At 50.2% G+C, this 27,941-nt stretch overlaps 1 protein-coding gene across 1 annotated transcript in view; it reads left to right on the forward strand.

Moving 5' to 3' along the window:
- Positions 1–27,941, forward strand: part of PPP1R16B (protein phosphatase 1 regulatory subunit 16B) — a 68,102-nt gene that overhangs the window by 26,565 nt on the left and 13,596 nt on the right. The window contains exons 3-4 of the mRNA XM_075438778.1: positions 23,771–23,841; positions 26,416–26,561. Of these exons, the coding sequence (XP_075294893.1) occupies positions 23,771–23,841; positions 26,416–26,561 (217 nt within the window). The remainder of the gene's footprint in view (positions 1–23,770; positions 23,842–26,415; positions 26,562–27,941) is intronic.

Here is a 27,941-nt window from a genome sequence, read left to right on the forward strand (position 1 = left end):
TTCACAAGGATCGGGGTGCTCGTTCTCGGGGCGCTGGCTGTTGCGCGCACTGAGCATTGCTGCCTGCTGTTTCAAGACATGCGAGCTGAGAAACAGACTCTTTACCCACAGACCAGAAATTCAGCATCTTCTGAGTTCCTCCATTCACAGCAAGGCTCACAGCACCAGCAGTCTCCCGCCTGCACCCCGCGCAGTGAGCAATTGCTTTTCTTGACTAAGACAAGAACTGAAAACGTGCACGCAAGTGCGTTCTGACTGTCTTTGCTAAGAAACGGTGATGTAGGGATCCTGGCTGGAATTTTTTTGATCAAAATTTAAACATCTCCCCTCCCACCCACCCTCTTGCCGGCCTGGCTGCCCACCTCCACCTCCGTGGGCACACCTCTCCGCTTGGCACCTTGTTTCGGCAGAGTGCACGTTCTCGGCTTGTGATGGAAACAGGTTGGTTTCACATCGTTTCGGTTTCTGGCTTTTACACTTCTGCCAGCTTCCACCACTTCTGATACCACCGAAAATATTTCTTATGTGTCTTGTAACAATAGTACAAGATAATGAATAAACAATGGATTCAAACTACTTGTCCCTCCAAGAAAGACAGGGAGTTTGGATTCAAGGTGTTTTCAATCAAACAGGAATAGGCCAATGACTGCTGCCAATCCCAGATTTTGTTTCTTACTAGAAGTGGCTTAAATCACTCAATCAGCTGCTAAAATTTGGCTACAATGTGTTTTGGGAGGGAAAGCTCTGGACTGGTGTCTCCTTGGTTGCATGTACCCCTAAATGCAAACTGAGCATGTCTTTGGTTTATTAGTAGTGTTGGTGGTTGCTGCTTAATGCAACCGGGAGTAAGGAGCGTTCCCTTTGGAAAGGAGATCTGGGCAACGGGGAGCAAAGGCTGAAACTCTTCAGGCTGCGCACGCAAGGTGCAGTGGGATGTGTAAGGTCACCATCTGCTCTGCAAACCCTGCCCGGCCAAATCACGGCGGGGAGAGCTCAGGACACAACGCCCGCCTTCACCAGGAACGTCAGGGTTTTTGTCAGCCGAAGGCAGATTATCACTTGGACCTTAATTCAACCAGGTGCCCGGGAATGTTCATGCGTACATCCAAGGGCTAAATCGCTGGCGTTTAACCTTTCACTTCCCTGTCCTGGCTGCTCTGCTTCCGATGACGTGGAGGCAGCCTTGGATGCTGCTTGTTTTCTGGTATCTATGGGCTGCCAAATGTCAGAGCCAGAGCTTCACAATCAGAGTGTGATAATAGTTGCTGATATGTTGGTGGCTTTTTCTACCCAGCAACTTCCCAGCTTGGTTGCCCTTGTGATTTGTGTCATCCAGATTAGTGGGACCAAGGCGTGGAAGTGCAGCGATAGCTGTGGGTATGGGTCAGATCAGGCACTGAAAGCTGCACGTTTGGCTGCCTGCTTGGTGGGGGAATGGCTACAGCCCAGCCAGCTCCTCGCTCCGGGGGCTGTGACCTGGGGCTTCTTGCAGGCAGTGTGTTTCTCCCCTGCCTGGCCACCTTCCAGGTGTGTGCTGCTTCCTACGCTCCGATTAACTGCGTGTTTCGTCCCACTCCAATAGCAAGAAACCAGAGAGCAGAAATAGCAGCTCAGTCGGGGACCACCGGTATCTTCTGCGTAATAAACAGCAGCAAGCCAGAGTGAAATATCATCTGGCTTCCCACCTTGGCCGTGAGCTCCAACAGCCAAGGCTTGCCTCGCTGCCATGCTGTGTTGTGATATCTGATCCAGTTCTGCCAAAGGGACGTAGGGCGTTAGCCCGATCGCTCCCGAGAGCTCGCCGGTACCTGGCGTTTCGCAGCATCATTGTGTTCCCAAGTGCATTTTGAAAAACAAAACCCCCCCAGATCCAACCCAACCCCCACCCTCTTTTTTGCAAATGGACATTGGTGTGGAAGTGAATATTGATGGAGGTGAAGCCTGCTTGCAAGACTAAACCTCACGTGGCTGTTTCATCCTGATGCAGTTGGAACTGCAGCGCTTGGATGTAGTTTCCAAACAGAAAGAACTTGGCTGTAAGCTGTGGCTGCAGCTTCTGCTTTCTGCCCCTTCTCCTGGTCAAGGAGAACTTGAAAAGTGGATCAAATCTAATTTTTGTTTTTTTCTTCCCAGATTTAAATTCCTGCCTTTCTGGATTCAGGCCAGTTCAGCTGGTGTAGATTTCTTCCTCCTAGAATCATGGAAAATAGAGGTTGAGAGGGCCTCAGGAGGTCATGTAATCCACCTCCTGCCCCAAGGCAGGATCAACTGTATCTAAAATGCTTGCTAATGAGGTTGGAGTTAGGTATCTTAGTATATTTATAGGCATATCCGCAACACGAGAGCAGATACCTGTGCAAGCGGCGCTGCTTCTCATACAGTTCTGGGTATTTTATCCCCTTGCTTGTATTTATTCTCCTTTATTTTGCTTTGCATCCCATCCTTACGCTTATTGACTGCGAGTTTTCCTACTTCCGTGAAGAATGCTCTAATTCTTTCTTTAATAGCAGTTGCTATGGCAGCTGGTTCAGGCAGTGCCTTATAACCTCATGCAGATCTGCTTTTACGTACACTTTCACTGCTTGTTTGCTCCTCTGGAGCCTGGCCAGATCTTTGGGAAACCTTATCACCCACTGCAAATGTCTTAACAAGAAATAAAAGAAAAACAAAAACCAAAACAGATTCTGGCGCAACTGTTAAAAGCGTCTCCGAAGCCTTGCCTACCCTCTAACCCATCACCCAGAGGATGCTAAATAGGCCAGGAAGCGAACTGTTTAATTCTGTCTGCTGATGCCTTTGTAATCAAGAGCCGAGATGCAATCAGGCGCCCTGCGCTCCTTTTGATTCGGGGAACAAGAGCCCATGTGCAGCTACGAGCAGGCGGATGCAGTTTCCGCTGAGGTCCCTGCAATTTGCAACTGCTTAGTGCTGCCTTTGGCCTCCGCGTTCCCTAGGCAGCGTGAGGTAGACTGGCTGTGAACGCTACTCGTGTAGGAAACTGCCTTCGGTTGCTCGGTTGTGTTTCTCATGCTCCGTGTACGTTTTGTAACCGTTTGCAGCATCTGTCAGTTTGGCCGAGGATTTCGAGCTACATCTCCGTTCCCTGTTTGCTGGCGGTGTCGGCTGCTCTGCCCGGCTTGGCTTTCAAGGTGGCACAGAGGAGCGGTCCCTGCCTGGAGCGTGAGAGCACCGAGCTCTGAAGTGGTATGGGAAACTTCCAAAGTCTTGTTTCAATTTGTGTGCCTTTACCTGGGCTGACAAGAGAGATCCTATTAGTAAGAAAAAAACCAAAGCAAAACAGAAAACCCCCACAACCAACCACCAGAAGAAAAAAATGCTCTTTTTTTTCCCTCCTAAAGACTACTGCTATAGTGTTCACCTCGAAAAAGGGGAGACTAGAGCAGGATTTAACCCGAGAGTCACTCTCGCACCGTCCTCATCGGTTGCACCAGCCCTCTTTTAACCCGGTGGGCAGCTGATGGTTTCCGCAGTAGAGAAGCGTTATCTGCACACAGGTTGTGTTTTGCCCTGTGTTACACCGGCATCTGTCTGGAAACAGCCATGTTTTGAGTGGGTGGGGGGGATTCTGGCACCTTCAACCTATTTCCACTCTGGTCAGATTCAGAGCTGCAAAAGTTGGAGATCAGGCGCTGATACTTGCACAGTTCTGCTTTAAAAGAGAAGGCTTGAACGTAGTGAGACACTTGGTGTATTCAAAGAAAGTCTTTCCAATTACCCAATCTGAAGGATCCTCTGTGTGTAAAAAAAAACAAACCAAAAAACACCAACAAAAAAACCCCAAAACTATTTCGATAAAAGCAGGTTTTTGCCAGCAGAACATTCTCGAATGAAAGCGTGTGGTCTTTGGGCAGGGGTGGAGCAGCTTTGCTGCACCGAGGCTTCATTGCTGCAGGACATCTGCGGTCTGCCCAGCAGGTTGGGGTAAGGAAGGCACCGTAGGAACATCCGTACCAGCTCCCGGGCTCTTGGCGAGGGGAAGGAGCAATGCCCCGGCAGCGAAGGGCAGCCATTTCACTCGCGTTAAGGACGTGGCGAGAAGAGCACGTTCTGCATCTGTCTGCCAGTGCTGGGTTCGATTCTCGCGCGTGGCCAGTGGAGACAGGTGAGATCCGAACTGGGGTGCTGCGATTAACCCCTGGAGAGCCCGCCAGCTCTACAGAGACCAGGTCCTAGCATAGAAACCTGGGGTGGGCGACACGTGGTGCTCCCACAGAGAGTTTCAGCCTACTTAGGAGCTCAGACTCTTTCGGTGGCTCTCGAACTTTTCAGACCTGGTTTATTTTTCTTTTTATTTCAGATCCTGTCAGTTTGCCTTTAATTAGCAAGGTCAGAGCAGGGCTCCTCAGAAACTTAAATGGGACTCTTAATTAAAATTTTGGTTTGATAGCCTGAAATAGCAGGCATTAGAAAGAGCCAGAGCTGCTGTGAAGGAGGACAGTCCCGTGGGTCGGCGGTGACATCCTCTCGGCTGTCAGGCAGTTGATCCTAGGGTTTTCTTTCCTCCTAAAGCTGATGCTGTCAAAACAATGATGCAAGTCCTGAATGTGATATGAAGTTCCAGCTTAGGCTGTAACCAGTCAACTTCCAACCTGTTGCTGGATGCTGTGCCAAACCCACGATATATCTGGGTTGGTAGGTGACAGCAGGTCATGGAGAGATGCTGGAAGTCCGTCTTGCTTTTATTAGGAGGGCCAGTGAGTTTAAAATTTCATCTTAAAGGGCAACTAAGCAAGATTCCCCATGTGCTTTCATAGTAAATTTATTCTTCCATAACTTTAATCATGTGGTTGTGAAATAGTTATGAACAAGCTGCTGCTCTGCCCCTTGCCCCAAATTGTTCTCGTGTGTGGTAATTTTCCATCACCCTTCAGAGCAAGAAATACTGTCATTTGAGTACTGGTCAGCACTGAATCTGTGGCATTGATTCAAGATTTGGGTCGTCATTGCATTGTATTGCTCGGTGCTTTAACATTTCCACTGTGTTCAGTAACGGGGCTGTTTGCAGCGCTTATCTGTCCAGTTGTCCTTAGAGGAGCAAGAGAACAGGAGATATTTCTTGCTTTGCTTGCTTTCAAAGCCTTGTCTTCTGGCTGAGGGGTAGTACTTGTTGACTGATTTACTCCTGTAAAGTGGGACTGACAGCTTGAGTTGCAGCTAGAGGTGGAAGGAGCTGTGCACAGCGCAGTGCGAGGGTGACGAGACAGAGGTCCAGCCTTGTGTTAGTCTCTTGGCTTTGAAACATGTTGCTCGTTCAGACCAAGCTCTGATAGGAGCACATTCAGCTACCATAAACTGGGGGCTTCTTGTGAATCCTGGAGGATTTTGGCACAGATCTCTAAAGATTTTGGGGTATTTTAACTTCTGCTGAAGTCAGTTTGATTTGGTCGCCTGATGCATTTGTGCTCCTTAAGAATCCAGAGTCCATCTGAAAAACGCTCAGCTCCTTTCTGTTGGATGCTGGTGTAAAGACCACCCAGGTAAGCACTCCTGCCCCGTGGTATTAGAACATACTGACACGGCATTTTGTCCCCCTTGGGGACTGCCCTGCTCAGCACCGGGAGTTCCCAGCAGCTGTGGAAATGTCTCTTGGCTGTGGGGAGGAGTGGTTCCCTGGGGCAGCCATTATCCAGTTTTGGAAGCCGACCCCGGTGCTGTGGGCTCCCTGCCCTCCTCCTTCCCTTCCCACAGGAAGGGCCTGTGGGTTTTCCAGCCGTGGAACAGGAAAGAAAGGGGGGATCCTGTTTACCTACCCGCTGAGCGGCTCACAGCTATTTAAAGCTCCTCCTTGCAACGTGCTGCGTATCGCTGGGGCACCTCGTTCTCCAGCTGTCCTGTCTGCTGTCCCCTGGAAAGAGCTTCTCCGTGGAGCATCGCGCGTGGAGGTCCTGAGATGCCGCAGCTGGGATGCTGGAGAGCGTTTCAAAACCTGGCAGGCTGACTCGAAGGGATAAGACGCCAGCACGGCTTGCTGTGTAACTGGGAGATGAAAGTGTCAGCCTTGTCACCCACAAACTGTGGGGTGCTGGGACTGGGGAGCAAGAGAAGGATATTTATTCACACTGCGGTGGGCAAAGATGGCCTTGCAGTTTTACCCCGTCCCAAAGCAGGTTCTGTCTCGGATCCTAATAACATCCAACTCGGTATCAGCTCCTTGGGAGGTGTCAGATGGTGTCTGGCCTGTTGTGAACATGGAGGTTTGGTGAGCCTCGTGCAAAGCCTTGGCTACATTTATTGTCTCTCACTTAAGTACAAGAGGACATTGGGCACTGGCTGTTTTGTTGCAGACATCCCTTTGCTCTTGTTGGGAGGTCTGAAGTCTCCACAGCTGCGGTGGAAGCCTGCAGAGCTGCTGGGCCAGGAGGTCACCTTCCCGCAGCGGGCAGGAGATGGCTCCGGAGCGGGGGACCGGGAGTGCCTTTGTGCATGGGGCTGGGGAGCGCTCCACGTGCTCCCGGCGCTACGGAAGGGACTCGCTTCTGCACGGGAGCAACCTGCATCGTCGTTACAGCTCCGAGGGCTGTTAGCTAGGGCAAGCAGAGCTGTGACCGGAGAGGGTTTGTGGGTGGAAATGCTTGTGGGGCTGGAGGTCTCCGTGCCAGAACAGCAGGCACAGGATGCTGGAGCAGGGGGAGCGATGCAGCCTGGTTCTGGGTCAGCCTCCCGGAGCAAGGAAAACCTCATTAGATTTGGCACAATTTGCAGGGAACAGAGTGGTCGTGTAAAACACTGACTTGTGGGCTCAGGCGTTTAACCAGAGCAGAAGTGTCGCGGCTTGGCGGGGTATTTGCTTTGGAAGGGAAACGCGTATCCGTGCTTGTGCGTCCCCTGGGACGCGCACAGCTCTGGAAAGCAGCAGGGCTGGCAGGAGTATGTGGGGACGCAGCCAGGGCGGCCTTCTCCAAGACTGCTTTGGGGGGACACAACACCTCTTGGTGCTGTCCCCAGCCTGGGGAGCGAGCCGCTTCCCCGGGGTCGGGGGAGCGCGGGTGTGCGAGGGGCTCTGGGGTCTTTGTGCCCCGCCAGCCTGCGCGCATCTCGCTGCCGAGGCGCTCGCTGTGCTGTGCGTGGCAGAGGGTTTGCGGGGAGCAGTTAATGGGTGACCGGTGGAGCGGGAGCCCAGGTGCCCAGCAAGTCACTGAGGGCCACGTTTAACTAAAATTAGCCCCTTGTAAGTGGTGCTGGCAGCTGTGCGTAACTGAGCTAATCCCACAGGGGAGAGGATTTGCGGGAGGAGGTGACGGCTCCCGGTGCCACGGCCGGTGCAGGCACCAGGAGTTGTGTTGGGCTTCCCTTGGGGAGGCAGGCGCGGTGCCCCTGGGGTGTGCGTGCGTCGTGTTCCCACGACTGCGAGCACCCCGGGGGGAGCACCGACATGCGGCTTGTATCAGGGACCGCGTAACCACACCGGCGTGCATCCTTGGAGCGGGATGCTTGGGGACCCACGCGTGGGCACAGCCAGTGCTTGAACCAAATCCCTGCTGCGTGGCCCTTCCCGCTGTCTGAAATGGGCTGAGCCAAAAGCCTGGGTCTGGCACTGCGGCTTCGACCTGCCCGGTGCAGTGAGAATGGCACTGCCAACAGACAACGAGCATCACTCACTCACTCTATTTAATTAAAATTGGGGGGGCTTTTTTATGGCCTATTTTTTTAATTTTTTTTTTTTTTGACAGCTGCTTAATTGGGAAAGTAAGCTGGGGTAGGGAAGCTGTCCTTATTTGAAAGGGTCTACCCTTAGCCCGTAAATCTGGGCCAGATCCGCTGGTACACGCTGGCTGCTTTGTGCGACCCTGGTGAGGAAAGCAACTGTAAATGTCACTTTATAGCTGTTCTGCTTTGCTCAGTCAGTCTGGATCAGTGTCTCTCTCCCTCCTAATCAGGTTAGCTTTCTTTTGATCTACCCCTTTTAGAGGAAACCTAAACTGATTTGGCTGTTCCCATCCGCTTTCTGTTTGCCTGATGGCTCTTTCCACAGGGCTATCTCGGCTCTACCCTAATTACTGTTGAATTGTCTGATGCTGTAGCAGGTGACACTGCTGTAGAACTGTGTAAATCTTAGCCAATATTCACTGGGAATTTTTTTGCCAGATGTTTTGTTTCATTTTTTGGCCAATTAGTTTTAAATTGGCAAATGCACTAGATTTAAGGAGAAGACAATTGCTACTGGCTGTCAAGAAGAAAACACTAATTATCAATCTTGTTTTATTGAGCCTCTGTTGAACTGATTTGCCATAGAAAACATCATTTTCTTGTACTCTATCTTCAGGAAATCTGATTTTTGTGAGTTGTCTCTCGATAATGTATCTCGGTGATATATGTTGGAACATAGAAGAGAGGAAAAATTAGCTCAGGATTAAAATCCGTGACACTCTGGAATTTAAATCGCCTGTTTTTAGGAGCACAAAACCATTATCTGTGTTGGTGTGCCATAAAATCATTGCAGATGCGTGTTCCTTGTCGTTTCTGCACGTAAACCCTGTCTGTGCACGTGATTTACGGCGCTTTCCGGGACGCAGCAGGCTTGAGTGAACGCGGTGGCTTGTTTGTTTGCTCTGAATGGGCCCCGGGTTTGAAAACGAGCCTCGAGTTACTGTGAGACGAGATAAGAATAGTTGGGGGAAATTTTGGTGTTCCTGCCTCGCTGCGGGGCTTGGCCGCGGCGCTTCCCGTGACTCAGAGCGGCAGCGGGGCCCCGGCTTCCTCGGGGGTCACCGGGGCTGCGCAAAGCTGCTGCTCCGGTCGTGAAGTGCATCGCGTGTTTCAGCGAGTTCTTCTCTGCTGCGGCTGCGTCTGATGTCTAAAATACATCTTGCTGTGCTCCTGTTGCCTCTGAGGCACTCGAGTCGCCCGCCTGGAAAGGCGGGAGGAGGCGAAGGGGCATCTTCCAAAGAGGCTCGCGTGGCCTGGAGAACTCCCAGCTCGTTTCGTTTTTCTCTTGGGATACGTCGAACGGGGGTCAGCAGCTTTTATCAAACTATTTCTTTTGTGAGAGGGAAGTGTTATCTGCAAGGGGGGATATGGTGCCCTGTGTGAGGTGGACATGTGGGAGCTGATCCGGAAACGTGGCCGAATGGGACCCGTCCGCGGGTCAGCGTCGCCTGGCCCCTGCCTCTCGCTGCTGGTTTGGTCCTGGGGGATGTGCTTCACCAACAGCAAATTTCTCCTTCCGAAATATCGGAAAGGAAGGGATTGCCAGCCAAGAAGTTGGGGAAACCTCTTCATTCAAATTTAGGCCACTGTCTGAAGAAACTCCTTGATCTAAATACGCTGGGGTGGAGGAAGGAGGGACCAGATGGTTGCAAAGCATCCCAACACTGCTGACAATGGAAGGACCTCTCTATAAGAACTTCTGCTTCTCCCACAGTTCCTTGAAGAACTTCCTTCTAATGCTCTTGGATTTTTACTGCAAAATAGAAATCCCAGGGAGGGTTTGCCTATCTTGCCCAGCTTCTCTGGGGCTCAGGTCTGTCTGAATTCCCGTCTGACTGGGGCTCTCGTAGCTGGTGCTGGGGTGGAGGAGGTGGCTTTGCCTTGTGTCTTGTTCCCTTCCCACGGTGACTCTGCAGATCATGGCTGCCGTGATTTGTTCCTCTCCACCTGCAGCGGGGATTGCCGTGCCTGAACCTCACCTGCATGTGCTGAGTGTTCATCTCCGCTTTTATGGGTGTTTTATTTACTAAAAATCCCTGGTGCGTATGTTCTCCTTCTTAATCTCTTTGATGCTGTTGCTCATTACGGGCGCAAAACACTTTAAACCAATTTGGTTTGTTGGTTCTGTCCAGAGAAAGAACCCTGCGAGGAACAGCCCCGCTGGGGAGCAAGGCTTCAGCAGTGAAGAGGTTAACGCCATCTGTCCCGAAAACGCTCTGTGCCTCGTGCCAAGCCTGATTGTCATCTTGCTCCTTTTAGCCCCCACAGTTGTTCTGTCCCCAGAGCACCGTACGTGGCCATTTGATGTCTGAGGGACGCACGCTTGTCGGGAAGCTGTCCCTTGCTTCAGGGCTCCTCGTGCCCTGTTGGGTGGAAGAGGCAGCGCCGGTGCCTGCTGTTTCTTCTTGTGTCCTTCATTCAAAACTACGTGGGGATGCGTGGAGATCTCAGCCAGCAAAATGTGCTCTGTCCCCTAGTAACAGGTTGCACATTTTGGTGCAATTTATGCAACCAGGGCCCATTTTAACTTGCTGGTGACCACCTTCTTCCCAGATGTGTCAGGTGGAGGAAAGGTTATGGTGCTGTGTGGGCATGGAGCCAAGCCAGAGGTTACAGTTGTAAGAGCTGGTGACAGCCAGGGCAGAAGAAGCGTGCAGCCTTCGTGTGCTTGCTTTTCAGAAGTGAATATAGCTAGAATTTGGTTCAAGGTTTGTAGGACAGGTTGCCATTATACAACTGTACTGGTTGCAGCTGCTCATGTGAGATCCAGACCTCGCTGGATGCTCCTGGTCTGGTGGGCTCCTCTCCATGGGAATTATTCTTTACAATGAGATGTACAGAAACAAACAGGTTTTCTCTAGTGTAGCACTAACTGGGGTGGTAGTGGACGCTTGGAGTGGGATTTGCTTCAGTCTGTGAAGTGTGGGAAACATCTCAGAAGTGTTGGTTACAAACAGCTGCTTGAAAAGAAATCTGTTGTTTTAAGACTGTTTTTTCCAGACAAAGGTAGGACCAAAAACAGTTGAGGGAGGAATCTTACAATTGATCACAGACCTAGTAATGAGGATCAGATCTCCTGCATCTCCCAGAAGAGGTACGAGTGCTCTTGGCACAAGTCTCACTGAGCATGTGGATCTCTGCCCGCGTTTGAAGGACAGGACTGCTTGTGTGAGGAAGGTTATACCCCTGGTTTGGTGAGTGAGAGTGCAACCCTCCCATTTCATCACAAGGGATAAAATGGTCCGTGGTGTTTCCAGGGACCAGAGCACCTCGATGTCTGTCCTTGTGATGGTCGGTAAGGGCCCTGTCACCCTGGCTAACCAACCCTGCTCCCGTTCTTGGAGGACTGGCTCTCAAAAAGTGTGTTGAGTAAGATGCTGTGGGCCTCTTCTGCTGGATGTCGGTCAACGGAAAAGTGTGTGTTCTTTCACCAGAAGCTCCCAAAGTTGCTCAGTTCTACTCAGTGCTGGGGCTTCTGAATTTGGGTTTTAGTAGCAGGAAGAAGCAGGGGAGCGCCGGATGCAGCACAGCGGTTGCGTGGGACTGCGTGTCGTCCCAGGACCGCGCTCCAGCCTCGAACCAGCTCCTGGTTCCCTGCGCTGTCACTGGGATCCACCTCTGCAACCTGCAATTAGTGCTGTCAGCAGAGCAGCATGAGCAGCCGCTTAAGCATTAATTACTCTAATGAACTTACTAAGGTGGGTTTAGCTACTAAAGCGTTTTGTTGTTACTGTAAATTTTTAAGTCAAAATATTAGACTGTGGAATCGATGGCAGATGACACAAAGCTCGAGCCTGGCTTTCCTCTTGTCTTAGGTTTGAAATATGAGGGGTTTTAGGTAATTTAATCATGGAGTCTTTTCTCCTCCATTACCCAGGAGCAGCCGTGGCCGGCAGCAGGGCGTACGGAGGCTCTCTCCCCGTTTGCTCGTACGTGGGTGTGAGGGAGGCAGCGAGCACGGGGCCGTCGGCCCTTCCAGCCCAGAAGATGGACGTCGCCTTTGGTGCGTTGTGATGGCTGAAAGGTGGCCCGTGACGCCGGGCTGTTGGAGTGTTAAATATGTAAGGAAAAACTCCTTGATGCGAGGGATCTGCTGGTGAGGGAGGTCTCTTATAAGCAAACAGGATGGAATAAAATGGTTCATTAGCAAAACTGGTTTTAATACAGAAGTAAGCAGAGTTTTCGCCACTGTGGAGAGGAGAATGGTCCTGCCATTGCTAATGGCAAAACTTAATGGGAAATTTTAATGACTGTTAATTATTTTGAAAACCACGGTTTTCTTGGGAAATGCAATATACTTTGGCAAACTGAAGCTTTTCTCCAGTGTTGCAGAAAGGAAAACTAAATTCCTCTGAGCTGACTCTTGCTGAAGAGGGTGTGGGAAGCATCTGACTTGCAGTACTAACGTGGAGAGTTGCACAGGGTCTTTCATCCCAGGACAGGAGACCTCTTGAAGGGATGAAGGGAGAAAATTGGGATATATTGCTCTCTCTCTGCTCCCTGCTGTTGCCTGCAACTCCTTGTTCCCAGCATTGAGGATTTATGTCTTCAATGTTCAGAGATACTGCTCTGATTAATGGCATGCTTTAAACCTGCTGAAGAGATGTACGAATTATGTATTTTTTAATTTGGTGGTTTAAATTATGGATTTTGTTAGTATTAATAAGCTCAGCATGTAAATACAAAGCAAAATTAAAAAAAAAAAATCGCTGTATGCACTGAGACAAAAGTGCTCATCTCAGAAACAGGATGAGACATCAGTGACGCAGTCTGAAGTACTACGGCAAAGCACTTTCTGGAGGAGGATTTCAGTTCTTTTCCTCTTTACATTAAATAAGAGTCCTAGACTGACCCCAAAGGCTGTTAGAGCGGTGTTGTAAGTGTTGGGAGTCCTGAGCTGCCGCCCCCGGTGTGAGCTGTGCCTGTGGGTTCGGAGCCCAGACCTCCCCTCCCATGAGGGAGCATCCTCGTTCCTCTGCCACGACCTACACAACTCCTCAGCCGTTTGTGAGAGGGGGCTGGTTTTCTCTCTCAGCCCAGCTCTGATCTGGAGGGCTTTGCCAAATTCATAGAATCATAGAATGTTAAGTGTTGGAAGGGACCTTAAAGATCATCTGGTTCCACCCCCCCTACCATGAGCAGGGACATCTTCCACCAGACCAGGTTGCTCAGAGCTCCATCCAACCTGGCCTTGAACCCTGCCAGGGAGGGGGCAGCCACAGCTTCTCTGGGCAGCCTGGGCCAGTGTTTCACCGCCCTCATGGTGAAGAATTTCTTCCTAATATCTAATCTAAATCTGCCCTCTTTTAGTTTACAGTCATTCCCCCTTGTCCTATGACTACACACCCTTGTGAAAAGTCCCTCTCCATCCTTCCTGTAGGCCCCTTCAGGTACTGGAAGGCTGCTAGAAGATCACCCTGGAGCCTTCTCTTCTCCAGGCCATTCAAGCCATACTGCAGATGAGAGTTTTAAGCTGACTGAGATGGCTTTGGAAAGTTAAGGAGCCACTGACTAAAAAGGAAAGTGCTCCTGACCCCGTTCGCGGTTTCTTTCTTTCTTTACTGCGTCGAGGTGCAGGAAGCTGGGCAGAGGAGAGCTGGCAGCAAACGCTGTCTTTGAGTTCGCATGGGGTTGGTGCTTTGGTGTCTGCAGATGTGGCGGAGATGGATGAAGGCATCAAGTTGGGCTTCTTTTTTCGTTCCGAGAAGTCTAAATGATCTGTCAAGCTCCCAAGCTGCTTGCCCGTGCGCTACCCTCCTGGCAACCGCGGAGCTGTATTGCATCACCCAGCCTGGGAACACTCATCTGCTGCTGCTTGGGGTGGTGGGAGGCAGAAATCACGTAGAACTTGAGAGAAGCATTTTGAGAGAGCTGTCAACTTTGTGTGATGGGGCAGGTGAGAGAAATATTATGCAAAGTATATGCAAAGCACTTGCCAGTCAGGTTAGAAACCAACCCAGGTTGTATCATTGCATGCCCACTCGTTTCGACCGAATTTAAAGGCCTTTTGTGCAGTCCCTGAGGAGTTAGGGAAGGGGATTTCAAACCTTATTCAGTGAAATTAGGAAATGTTAAGGAAATGATCTGATTGTCCACTATTCTTAATAATAGGGCTCTTTTTTTTTAAACTTGGATGCTAAAGATAATAGGTCTTAAATTTGGATTACATTCCTAGCAACCTGCAGCAAATTTATGCCGTGATCTTTATGGAGCACACTGTCCTCGACTGGATCGAGCCCAGGGCCCATGAGGTGGAAGGCGGGCGGTCTCCAGCTCCAGCCGCTGGCTGGGTGGACTGTCCTCTGCGCACAGCAGCCGTCACACAGATTTCCTGTGTACCTTCTGCCAGGCCTGTCTCATTGGTTATAAGTATTACTGCAACTGTGGAAAGCTCCCTGCCTTTCTGCCAAGCTGAGGTGCCAACTTCTGATTCAACTCTGAAATGTATGCACTGGTTTCCGTGCGGCACAGACTGCCTTTGATGTTCATGGATGAGCTCTCTTGACCTCTCTGACAAGGGTTTGATGGTTGCCAAGAGCTAGGAGAGAAGGCTCTGTGGCTCTCTAATCCATTTGGCTATGCTGAAAACAAATTTGCAGCATGGAGAGTTGGGGTGCACAGGTGTTTCTTGGAAATGCCCCCCCTTGCTATGTGGTGGGACAAGGATCGTCTGCGCCTCCACGCCAGGTCCCACCAAGGGGCTGTGGGACTCTCTGGGGTGGCTCAGTGGCCGGTGACAGCTGCCCGCTGCCTCTGCGCCCCGTGCTGGTGTCGGGCTGTGCGGAGGGGGATGCTCAGCACTGAGGGTTGCTTTGGCATTGAAGGTGTTTGGGACCTGGACAGCAAGTTGGACGCGCTTTTTTTGTTCGTACAAAAAAGAAGTTCTAGGCTGTGTGATTTGTCTGTGTGCGATAGGCACTGAAAGGAAGCTTGGAAGAGAAGTGGTCTGAAACACTGGGGGGCTTGGAAGAGATGAGAGAAAAAAGAGGTTGCCCTAGATGGGTTGCTGATGAAGATCAGGGATGGTTGTGAAATGTAGGCTTGGCGACCAAATGTGCTTCGTTCGCCAGCGTGGTGACAGCATCATTCTTGATTCATAATTAAGCAAAGCAAACCACTGCACCGCAGATGACCTCGCTCCCCCACGTCTTGCAACTCGCTCTGCTCGCCCAGCCCATGTTCTCGATGTGGGTGGTCAGCAGACAGGTCCAGGCCAAGCGGTGGGGACCTTCCCGAGGGAGTGATACCAGCCGAGAGCTGCTGCCAAGCCACGGCTTCGGGTTTTCTTTTTAAAGTACCCGTGGACACAGTTACTGAACTCTGTGAAATACAAGGTTGACCTTGGGGTGTGGTTGCCATCGAAGCTGTTAGCGTTGAGACTTCAGCTGCTTTGCCCAATTCCTCTTGGCTGAACAACCGAGAGGATGGGACAGAAGGAAAGGAGAGTTTTCTCATGCTTTAAGGGATGGAGCTGGGACCTGGGACTCAAGGGCGCTGTCACAGCTGTGCCATGGACTGTCACTGTGACCTTGGCAAAGAAACCTGAGCCTCCAGAGTCTTGGTCTAACTCGGGCTGAGATGTCACATCTGTGAAACGAGGCGAATACCGACTGTAGAATCCCGGGAGACAGTCTGCAGCTCGCTCTGCTAATGGCAGCAGCGCTTTCGGAGATCTCTGGATGAAAAGCCCCGTTGAAATTCAAATCAATGAATCATGTAAAATTTGCTGCTGAATAATTACAGGTTGCAAAACAGAAGGGCTGCTGAGGATCAGCTGGTGCTTCTCTGATAAAGCTCAGGTTGCTGCTAAACTTGCATGAATTTTTTTTTTTCTGTAGCGTTTGCTTTTGAAAAGGAAACCACAATCTCTTTTATTTGACCAAAAAAAAAAAAAAAGAGAAATGGGAGGACTTTCTGCTTGTACAGACATTTCCCTTCCAGCACTGCGTGGCAACGCAGCGTTTCCAGTAAGAAATGGAGCTGTTGAGCAGGGGGTGATGTTTTAGATTATGCTTTAACTCCTGGCGTGTCCCCTGCGGTCTCCCGTGGGGGGTAATGGTGTGAGACACAGGTGGGCTGGCTGTGAGGGGCGGCTGGCACCGGCTCCTGCCGCTGCAGTGTCACACAAAGCTGGTTTTGAGAGGGCTGCACTGCAGAGCGTGTCCCAGCACGCCGTGCTTCTGCCTTGCGCAGGCGTTTACACCTTGGCTACGTGGCACAGTTTCATGAATGCCATGATCCGTGGGAGCAGACCTAAGGATGTGCTTTGGTCCTGTATCTCTTAAAGATCTTCATCTCCGATGTACTCATCCTAAACTAAAAGGAGACAAAGCTGGAGGGGGAAAAACCCCAAAATGTGCTGACTGAGGTCAGAGTGGGTGCTGCTGAGGATGGAGAAGGTACCGAAACAGCCAGAATGGTTGGAGCTTCTCTGAAGACCAGGGCAAGGTTAGAGATGCACAGCAGAAAGTGGGTCTCTGAAGTGGGGCAGGCTGAGGAGCAGAGAAGGGGAGACCCTGGTCTGCCAGCGAGCTCCCGGGCTGCGGTCTGCAGGCTGTCGCCGCGGGGAATGGCTGCGTATTAGTTCAGGGCAGCTCGAAAAGCAGATACGTATTTCCCCACCCCTCCACCCAAACCTCATTTCCGTTACTCCAGATAGAAAGTTTCCTGTTTTACAATTGAGACTCTTAAAAACATTCATGTGGTTCAAGTCAACATACAGCTGCTTAGCTGAGGCCATAGGATGCCTGAAATACGAGCTGGGGCAGAGGCTGTTGACTCTGGAACCTAATAACACTTTCAAATGGCAACACGAACTATTTCCTGCTCTGCGGAGCATATTGGAGTATCCTCTTGCAAATGCTGGCAGGCTGGCTCTGCGTGGAGCTTGGGGGATGTTGCAATTCGGCTCCTCAGATCACCTGTTATGCTATTGTGTTGATGTAACTGGGGAAGCTCTTCACGTACTCAGGCAGCTGCAAAAGTTCACCTCCTGACACTATTCCTCCCTTTGATCTAAACACTTCTTAAGCTGTAACTTCTGTTAAAGCCAATTAATTTTTTTTGCTGCATTTCCTTTTTGGTACCCTGAAAGATTTATCTTCTAACAGGCTTAGTTTAGACATCACAGGTGATGACTGCTGCGTGTCTCAGTAGATAGGTTTTGGTCCAATACATCAAAAATAGTTTTTGAACAGGTATAGAAGTGGGATCCTCTGTGCTACTCAGATAAAAGGCTTTGATGTTGTGTTGTGTGAATGGATTTGCATGTGTTGTCGTGACTTCTAGGAAGAGCTTTTAGTAGGAAGAAAGCTGAAAGTAGCCAGAGCAGCAGGAGAACAGGAGGTCCTGGTCAAGCATTTACTGACTCTGCAGGTGCCCTTTGCCTAACTCTGCCTGAAACACGAAGGAAGCGAGCTGTGTTGCTTGCCTGCTTGCACCGCCAAACCCAACGTTTCAGGAGTGAGCTCAAGAGATGGGGGAGGAAGGTTCCTCCCGAGCCGCTGCTGGAGGACATGGCTGTCCCTCATCCCTCACGTCCCGTTGGGGCTCCCTGCTCAAGCCATGGCTCGTGTGACTCCAGCCATGGTGGGACGATTCACTCTGTGTGTTGTCAGTGCCTTCTGCTGAGCACCATCGCACTCTAAAAGCCAGCATTGCTCTGCTCATCGCTACGTCTTCTGAGTCACCCTTGGGAAACCTGGTCTTGGTCTGCTTGATCCATAGCTTCCTAAGTCTGACTTGTTTTTTTTTCTTTTGGTACTCTTTAAATAGTCACCATTCATAGAAAATACCTACTTCAAAATGCCTCTTAATGAGAGAGGAGGCTCTTTGGCAGCCCAGGTGTCACTGTCGCAATGATACTGGGGAATGTGCTTTCCTGGCTCCCTGCCCACCCAAATCCTGCTGAAGGCAGCTGAACCCGAAGGTTATATAAAACACTTATCCCTTTTAAAGCCCATCGTCTGTTTAAAAACCATATCAAAATGATTTATTTATTCTTCCAATAACAGATGAGGAATGGGAAACCGAGAAAATAATCTCTGACTTTAGTTTTCCTTTATGTATTTGATACCTCCTACGTGAAGCAATTTCACTGAGCAGGAGGAGAGGATGAGAATGCTTTTGAACACGATGCTACGTCCTTAGAAAAGCTTGTCAGGTGACAACATCCTCTAATTTTTATTTTCCCTATTGAAATGACTTTGGCTTTGTTTCTGCTGCGTCCTTTAAGCATTGCGGGTTGCAGGTGGGTAACTTGCATGCTGTTACTTATCTGTGTAATCCCAGGTGGATGGCAGCCGTTAAAGAAAAATGCTTTAGCATCCCTACACCAAGTGGATTATCGGAGCCTGAAGTCCTGTAGATGCACGACGAGAAAACTGTGGGATGCAGCCGGGCTTGGCGCCTGGCTGCAGCCCATTGATAGAAGTGCATTTTCTCTGAAGGCAGCTGTCCTGTTACGGTATTCTTCTTGGTGCCCTGGTACTGTGGTGATGGATAGGAGTCAAAGCATAAAGGAAAAATTGTTTGAAATAGACAAAAAGAGAGGGAGAAAGAATTGGACCCTATGCATTAAATAAATGTATGAGTTGTTGACAACTCCCACTTGCTGGCAGAGTGAAGCTTGTGTTTGGACCGGTCCCCAGTGCACGCGCTGCGCAGCTCTGCAGAAGGAGCCTGCCATGCAAAGCGGCTCTCTGGGGCTAGGGAAGGGTATGCCCTGTGCAAGCAAGAAGCATCAAAATCAGAAATAGCTTTTCCTTGAGAGAAGCAGCACCTGGGCTGAGTGTAGCTGTGTGAAATGTCTCTGCCCTTGTGAATACGGCACGAAGCAGATGGGGCTCTGCTGGCCTCTCTCCAAACTTCCCAGGTTTCGTGGGTGTATTAGAAGGAAAGTGTGTGCCCAGCTATAAACTAGGTGGGAAGTGTCTTAACAGGCTTTGAACCTTCCTGAGAAACCTTGGTGATCAATCATGATGGGATATTGCAGTTGCTAGCTCAGCAGACAAACTGGACCATATTTATTTTTAAGTGTACGAAATGTTTGAAGCTGTCTGAGCGTGGGGTTTTGTTTTCTGTGGGTTTTTTGTCTTTCAGAAAGCTTTAGGGAACTGTGGAGTTTCCAGTGGACCAGGATGGGCTATCAACTGTGTGTTGCAGGGAGTTGGAGGATAAGGCCGAGTATGTTCATCCTATTGTTGCTCAGGGTTTAGATATGCTCTTAAATATGAATATCGTAGTACACTGTGTTAGGAAGCTGGATGCTTGGCTGGCAGAGCGCTCATAGCTTCAATGCTGTTTTCCTGGCAATGTTTCTCCTGTGTAGTAAATATCCCTGCAAAAGCATAGCAGTAAAAATGCAGCTTTGAAGTAGCTGAGCCCACCCATAGGACCATGCCTGGCAGGCTGGGGATCAGTCTTTCTAGACCTCGGCCAACACACCAGTCTGGCATGGACACCACCGGTGTCTTGCTACAAGTAATGCTGGGAAGAGTTTCTCCCACTCTGTGTAGACTAAAGCTACATTTGGGTGGAAGTGACTTCTACCAATGTGTAAAAGCGTGCATCTTGATCCAAGTGAAACTTCGTTTCTCTCAGCGAAATCAGGTATACCTGTACAAGAAAGATTCTACTGCTGTAGAGACCTCAGTGCAATCGTAGCTTTTAAAGGTGGCCTGAGAACCAGAGAGTAAACTAGAAGAGTTGAAATATTTTTCAGAAAGAAATTGTTGAGTGGAAAGGATCAAGTTAAACCTGGATTTTTACAAACTAATGGCCTGCGTGTGTAAGTAAACTTGGAGCACAGAGGCAAGCCTGCTTGCCAGTTTGGACAGTTTGCCGCTATATATTTTTGGGAGGAATCAGGACCTTCTGTCAGAGAAGTATTTGGTTTTGTGTTTGGTTTTTTGTTGTTTTTTTTCACTCCCTGGTATCCATATCAGTTTCAGTTGGCTTCTTCTCTTAGGAGTTATTAATACTTGAGGTATGCAAACGCTGGGTATAGATGGGAGTGTAACAGTATCTAGAAATTTATGGTGTAGCTTATTGACTTAGGGGGAACTGCACTGACAAAGGCATTTTTTCCTCCATGGAAAAGTCTTCATCTGATTTAGGAACTTTTCTGGAAAAGCTGTTTCTAGTGTAAAACTCAGTGGGAAGTAACATCGATGAAAAATGATAGCGCTGTAATGTCTCTTCAGGTGAGAGAGCTGATCACCCCGCATTGAATTTTCCTTAGGGCCTTTGCAGTGGTTTTTTTGTCTTTCCCATGATTTATAGGTTTTGGGGAGAAGCAGCGAAGCTTGGACCTGCTTGGGAGGAGAGGGAGCGCCTGAGAAGTGGGTTTGTTGTGTTTGGGGAGGAGAATCCGTCTGAGGCTGCCCCAGGACATGTGGTGGAGGGGGACTTAAAACCTAGGCTGTATTTTCACAGCTGCTTTGGGAGCTTTTTCCATTTAACACAGCACAGATGTGAATGATAAAATATAAACTGAAGATTAATGTACACCATCTTGGCGTGTGAGAGGTTCAATTATAGGCAGAGCAGCAGAATAATGGAAAATACATTTGAGTGATTGTTCAGTTAATATAATTTACAAAGAATTATTCACAACAATTTGTTCACCCAGCTCTTATTGTAATCATTTTCATTCCTTCATTTGCTATGCGTTTGAAACTGCTTCCCACAACTTGCGCTTGACGTGTAATAAAGTATATCCACGCACCCAGCCCCTTCTCCCCACCTCCCCCCGCCTACACGCAAAGAACGACGGATTTTAGAGCGCTCAGCATTTTAGGCACTGAGCTCCCTGTAAGAAGTTAATCGTAAGTGTTAAAGTGGAGGCTGCTGCCTCCGTGACCCCTAAAAGCCCATTCTGCTGGGCTCAGAGTGACCCCAGCTCGCCGAGGGGCTTGCAGAGGACCCGTTCCCGTGCTGTACCTTGTGTGTACGGAGGGGACCTTCTCTTCACGAGCGGTGTGGGGAGGCTGGAGCCGTCAGAAGGCCATCAGCTGGCGTCGGGCGATTGACCTGCGTCCGTGCGTGCGCTTCCTACCTGTATGGCATCCTTCACTCCTGGAGGTGGGAGGAGAAGGTGTTGGGCTTTGCAGTGAGGCCTGCGGCACAGGCAGGCTTGGAGTGAAGCACTTTGCTACCTCAGGTGCCTGTCCCTGACGTTGTGCGTGAAGCAGCAGAGCGGGTCGGTGGCAGTGCCATAGCCCTGGAGCTGAGGGTCCAGCTTCCAGCATGGCAAGGCATCGCAGTCGTACCCTCTCTTTCCTATTCTTAAGGCACTGGAAAACCCACAAGTGCACGTTTCTCCTCTAGTTTATCAGAAAGAAGGACTTGTTCTTCCCGGCCATGTGGGAGGGGCTGTTCCTGGGTAGTGGGCATGGGGAAGACATCTGTGTCCTCCCTCCACGTCCCTCTGCAGGTCTGCCTGCCGGGAGAGGGATGATGAAGCTGCTCTTTGCCACCCCGTGCCCTGCTGCTGGGGGTGGTGGGTGGGAACCGGGGCTGCGTGCTGCTGCGAGCTTGGTGGGACGCTGGGCAAATCCCCTCGCTTGTAGAACGGGGCATATGTAATAGGAAGTCGCAGTTCTTGGAGACTTCTGCCTAGCTGTTGGGATTTGTTGTCTGGAGCCTGAGGAACGCTGAAGGTACCATCCCTCTGACTCAAAAGAGCCAGGACTGGTTGCTGCCCAGCCCCGTGCTCCCCTGCCGAATTCTGAGATGCAAACGTCAGCCTAGGCCTGCTTGGAAAGGAGTTTGATCTCTGCTTCAAGCCATGTTTGTGTGGGCTTATTGGCACCACATCCACACCTAGCTTCATTACCTGACTTCTCTGTGCTCTTTTCTGGTGCCTTGTGGTTGTCAGTCTTCGATGTCTTGGGAGATACTGGGAAATGTTTTGAGGGTTGTGGTGAGCCAATCCCAAGGGCAGATGGGAGCCAAGGGAGGTGCACTGCAAACGTGAGGGCTGCTGCAGGGGTTAGTGGACAATTCAAAGCAGCTTTAGGGTAAGATAAATCCTTCTCTGAATCTTAACCCTTCAAGGACTCTTACAAGCTCTGTCAAGCCACGACCGCAGAGCCTTCAGCACAAAACCCCATACTCTGTAACAAGCTGGGGTTTATGCTACTGCTTCTTCCCACAGAGGGGACAGCACTCGTAAGGTTAATCTGCCAGCGTCTACTTGCCCAAGTCTCCATAATCAGGCAAAACATGATTATGGAGCTGCGTCTCATTAGTACACAATGACTCTTAAATGACCGAGACTGAATTAGAACCCTGATGGCAGAACTTCTAAAGTAAATAAGAGACAACCAGAGCCACCGGTGAATGACTCGCCTATCACTCAGCGTGGATTAGGAGAGCAGGAGCTTGGGGCTGGCCAGACACAGCAGAAGCACAGTTGTTAAATTGGATATACTGGCTGGGGTTCAGCGCTCTTATTGCTGTCAAGCATGCAAGTGTTGGGGGTCTGAGCTGAGCGTAGGCGTGGGCTTCCTGCACGGGCCTTTGAGCTGGAAAAAGCTCAGACTCTTTGGACTCGCCGCGGTGGGGAATGAGTTTTGTTCTTTGTTGTATTCTGCTTTTTTGTATCGGTTTCGTCGAGCAGGTGTCAATGCCTTGAAATTATTTCCAGCAAACGTAAATTCCAGCATTCATTTTGAGCTGGGTGGAACAGTCCTGTGACATGCAGTGTCTTATTTCACTTCTGTCCGGTTTTGCCTGCCGTTTTGGTAACATTGGACTGGTGGCTTCCAAACAAAATTTCACTTTGGTTTTGATTTACCGTTCTTGTGAGTGTATTTTCTAGATCTTTTAAACAAAGCTTCATAAATCAACACTGATATCATTGCGGACATGTTTTCCGTGTTCTGCTTTGGGTGCCAGAAGTGCTCTGTCCCCAGGGACAGCCGTGATGTGCTGAGGGAAGAGCCCTTGCCAACGACGCGACAGCGATCAGTCAGAAGCAGCAGCAGCGGAGGCTGCAGGACGCTTCGGGAGCGAGCAGCCTTGCAGTCTTTTTGGTTGCCGGCTCTGAAGATGGTTATTGCCCTTTTAGCTTTGTTAGCGTTCCTTATTTCGCAGCTCTGGTTTCGCTTAATGGTTGCATCCTTGTTGACAAATAAGATGGGACTTAAATATCTGTTGCTACCCTGGCCCCAGGGAGATGGTTATGAACCTCTGGCTCGTGCCTGCGCTGTCAGTGACATTTGAGGTGGGAAAAGCATTAGGCAGTGAAATGTCTGGAGAAGAAGCAGGGAATGAGCAAGTAAACAACAGAAGATGGGTACAGATCGTCAAGATCTGTCAGCAGTGTTGAATTTGAAGAGTTCCTGCTGTTGCTATTAATTTACTTCCTCTGCCAGCCTTATTGCTGTTACCCCGCGCAAGATCTGCACCTCAGAGCACACTTTATTTTTTACCTAGGGACTAATGGCTTTTCATGTGTTTCAGAAATTTGCATTTTAATGGAATAAATCTTATCTTTTCCCTCCAAAGCAGCAATAAAAAAAAAAAAGCGTCTGGGATGCTTTCTTCGAATACCCAACAGCTCATGTGAAGTGTCCAAATCAACCCCGCCGTATTTTCAACATGCCCCTGAACGTATTTGGCTTCTCGTCCCAGACTAATAACTTCTTGAGGCAACACCTCATCCCCCTTACAGTGAGATCTCTCTTATGGTTTTATCTTGGGACCCAAAAATCCCTGATTGCCTTTGAGCTCTCCTGGGCTGCAGATGTTGCACTCCGATGTTGCAAAGCACAAGATAAAAATGTAGATTGTTCCAGCACAGCTGTATGAAAATGATAGCTGCGATAGCAAAGTCTCCTTCGGAAGGAAGTTGTATGCTGGTGCTCTCTACTGGGTAAAACCCAGAAGGTTTTTTCCTCCCCAGCACTGCGGTGGCTGCCGGTTCGTGCCAGAGCTGGGCTCTTGGCTGCGAGGTCTCCTGCAGCTCTGCCCGCACTGGGACACCCCGACGGTGCGGGTTGCCTTGGGCTGGAGCTGGCCGGGGCCAGCTGGGAGCAAGTGGTGTGTTAGGATTACTGATCTGACTCTCCTCTCCTCCTGCCTGCTTCCCTTGCAGTGTGCTACTTGCTGAAGAGCAACATCAGCCCAGACCTGTGCAATGAAGATGGACTAACTGCACTGCATCAGGTGAGGCCTGGGAGGGGGTCACGGCTCCCCCTGAGCAGACCTGCCAGGGGGGACCGAGAGAGCTCTGTTTGCTCAGTTAAAGCAGCGAAACTTCACCATGTTGTACTGGCGATCCTTTTTCTTGGGGGGCAATCAGGTTCTCCTCCTCCTCTACTCTGCCCTAGTGAGGCCCCATCTGCAGTACTGCGTCCAGTTCTGGGCTCCCCAGTTCAAGAAAGATGAGGAGCTACTGGAGAGAGTCCAGCGGAGGGCTACGAAGATGATGAGGGGACTGGAGCAGCTCTCCCACGAGGAGAGGCTGAGGGAGCTGGGCTTGTTCAGCCTGGAGAAGAGAAGGCTGAGAGGGGACCTTAGAAATGCTTATAAATACCTTAAGGGCAGGTGTCAGGAGGATGGGGCCAGACTCTTTTCAGTGGTGCCCAGCAACAGGACAAGGGGCAATGGGCACAAACTGAAGCACAGGAAGTTCCGTCTGAACATGAGGAAGAACTTCTTCCCTCTGAGGGTGACGGAGCCCTGGCACAGGGTGCCCAGGGAGGTTGTGGAGTCTCCTTCTCTGGAGACATTCAACACCCGCCTGGAGAAGGTCCTGTGCAGCCTGCTCTGGGTGACCCTGCTTCGGCAGGGGGTTGGACTAGATGACCCACAGAGGTCCCTTCCAACCCCAAACATTCTGTGATTCTGTGTGATTCTCTTGCTGTATCCCAGACTTTGTTCAGTGCCAATAAGAGCTCAGTGATCGGGGCTGGATTTCAGATGTGAACAGCATTTCTCCTGCCCTTTAATCTCTGTAGGGCTGGGCTGTAAACTCTTAAAGCAGATGAACTCAAATTTAGACACTTTGGCAACCCGTGAGTTTTGAAACTGGTTTAAATAAATGCTGCCCAGGATGTCTGGAGAGCCTGCTGCTGCTCTCTGTAGGCTCAGGGACTTCCGAGAGTCCGGACGAGGTGGCAGCAGCAGATCGCCAGTGAAACACAGACTTGCTGCAGGGGTCTGTAGGTCTGTGCCCTTCCTCAGAGCCTCTGCGCTGATCCCATAAGGGTTTTTCTGTTCTTCCTTCAGAGGCCCCCGTCCCCACCCCTCCTTGCGAGCCCTGATTTTCAGTGTGAAAGCACCGGGAGGGTCAGCCTGCAGCAGGGCGCTGGGGCTCGCCATGCCTGGCAGCTGCCGCCTCCGCTGCCACGAAAACAGTGGCACGGTTGTCACCCTCGCGCTGAGGGCGGAACGGGGACTCGTGGCTTTCTTGCCGTTAGTCCCGGCTGTAAATGCCCCCATTGACTTCAGCTTTTTTATTCTTCTGCAAGTCACTTGCTCCCTTCAAAGCTGGGTGGATGTTTGAGTAAAAATGCAAACTGGCTTCTAGAAGAATACAAGGTCCCCACCACCACCTCCCCAAAGAGATGTTGTTCTGCACACAGGGAAACGCTGACAGCCTCATTGCTTTCCCCACGAGGTCCTGAAGCCATGGAGAAGCCCACCTTGCCCACCAAAGGATAACTTATTGTAAAGGAGTGTTTGGGGGGTGAGTTGGGAGCTTTGCATCCGCTAGAATTAGCTGAATCCCTGCTCAGAGAGAAGCTCCGGAGTGAACACTGTTGCCCGTCAGCAGTGGCTTCCACTGAAGGATGCTGTTACACTTCTGTGACAACTTGGCTGTGTGACAGGCATGATTTTAACCTCACTTCCATGTACAAATAGTAAACAGAAACAGAAATACGTGCAAGTCCTTGTCGCTCAGCTGCTGAAATGCTTGCTGTGGGGTGTAATTCAGCCCCGCTGCAAGGCCGTGCTGCAGTGCTGAGCGGTGAGTCTCCAGCGTGGGTCTGCAGTAATGCATAGACCACAAACAGGCTTCTTGCACAAGAACAAATCTTATTTTAGTGTCTTTATCACACACATCTTCATGTCAAGAAGTGACACGAGGTGGATCGAAGAGCAAATTCCACCTTCCCCAAAGGAAAGCGGTTGAGGCCCTTCTTGCAGGCTGCCCCTGGGGCTGGGGTGTAAATGCATCGAGGATGCTGATTTTTTTTTCAGGACATAATAAGTGTCCCGCAAAGTACCTCATAGTTCTGGGAATCCCGCTTGTATCTCTTCGGATAACTGTGGTAGGTAGCGTGAGCTGCTGGGAAGACTTTTACTCATCACATACCAGCATGGGGGATTTTTCCTAAGAAAAGGGAATGTCAACTTGTCAGCTCATCCCTTGGTATGTGGTTATACTGGTTATGTTGAATTTCTGCAATGTTTGCTCTTGAATATGGAAGAGCCCGTGGAACAGAAGCTGTGCGCATATTTGCTGTTGTTCCCTGCTGGTTCTGCCCCCAGACCAGAAGGCCCTGGGAAACACCAGTGACCTTCAGCCTGTCCAGCGTAGCTGTTCTGCGTGATGCCTTTCTGACCTGGTTGTGCTCAATTTAGTGTTTAACTCTGATGAAGGTGCTTGTTGCCAAGCACTGCAGGATAAAGTAGGTTTCTACATCCAGGTACCCTGGTACAACAGAGCAGATGTGAGCCTTCATCTTCCCAAAGTTTAAAAAAACCAATCTGTCTACATCTGTTCCTCACCAGTGCTGCATAGACAACTATGAAGAGATAGTCAAGCTTCTCCTCAACCACGGGGCCAATGTCAACGCGAAGGACAATGAGCTGTGGACCCCGTTGCATGCAGCAGCTACATGTGGTCATATCAACCTGGTGAAGATCCTCATTCAGCAGTAGGTGGCTTTTTGTCTCTGTCCCTTTCTGCAGATCTGATTCTACCCACAGCTTCTGTGGATGGAAACTGAGACTGCTTAGCACCTCACGAGGCTGCAGCGGTGGCGATTATTCCCTGCTTTCAGGCTATGCGTGGGACTTCTGTCTGTGTGGGGCAAAAGGGGGTGGAGGAGGAAGAGCAGAGAGGCTGAGGAGATGCAGTAAAACCCGGGATGACTTGACTCACTTTTGTGAAGGTTCTGAAGACTGGGCCAAAATTTGCCACTTTTTGTCTGTATTCTGGTGTGGATGTGCCGGTGTTCGTGCTTGTTGAACTGCGCTTGCTGGATGGGTAGAAATAGGAGCACCCAGCAGGATCCACCCTCAAGGTCTTAAACATGACTTCAGGTCTTCCAGCTGCAGCCAAGGAGGACAGCAGCATCTTCGTATAACTCAAATACTTGGGTGAACTTTGTGACCTGTCTTACTGGCTCTTAATTAGTAACTAGTTAGCTGCTTGTAATGCCTTTGTTCCTCAGTGGTGTGAGACAGGGTGCTCGCACTTGCCTTTACCAAGGCCCTAAAGCTCAAGTCTTTCCTAGACTTGCCACCAAGGAGGAGGAAGGCAGAAGTGTTTTGAGCTGTACTATGTGCAGCATTTAATGAGCACCTGCGGTGAATCCTGTGTGGAGCAGATAGTCCTGCCTCTGCGTGGAGCCCTCTCCTCCATTTCCCAGAGTGACGGTGTGGAGGGCAGAGCGTGCTCTGGGAGCGGTAACACGCTGCCTTGCACAGCCGTGCCTGCTGCTTCTCCCTCGGGGATGGAGACTTCTTCCTGTGATGCTGTCAGCTGGGAGACTAGCATGGAAAACTGGGCCCTTCTGCTTTGGCCGTACAATGGAGGAGGTGGAGCAGAGGATGCAAACAATCATCCCTTGGAGGACGCTTCCACTTGGGTTAGGAAATTTTTGGATGGGGGGCATAAAAATGAAGCAAACAAAAGTGGAACGATATAGTGCATTCCTGACTCTTAACTGAAGGTAAGGGAGTGTCCTGGGTGGCAAGGTGAGGAACCAGAGCTTATGGCCCTAGTTGTCATAGGCTGCCCTGTGGTAAGTAGTTGCCAGCAAATTTGGACTCTGGTAGCCCAATGTCATGATCCCGTGCTGGACTTTTGAGGAAAAGGGTGATTTAATTTGTTTGGTACAATCAAAGTTGTCCTTTACAGGGGGTGTCACATATCAAATGACTAATTAAGCACTGCCTTTGAAGGTAATGTTACTGGTGATGAGACCTGGAACACTTGGAGACCATCAGAGGAAGTGGCCCACAAAAGATGTCCAGTTCCTTGCTTTTTTATTTGCTGATTAAACTAACGGTGGTACTTTGCAAATGTGAAT

The sequence above is a fragment of the Opisthocomus hoazin genome, chromosome 18 (assembly GCF_030867145.1).
Source record: "Opisthocomus hoazin isolate bOpiHoa1 chromosome 18, bOpiHoa1.hap1, whole genome shotgun sequence".
NCBI classification, from domain to species: Eukaryota; Metazoa; Chordata; class Aves; order Opisthocomiformes; family Opisthocomidae; genus Opisthocomus; species Opisthocomus hoazin.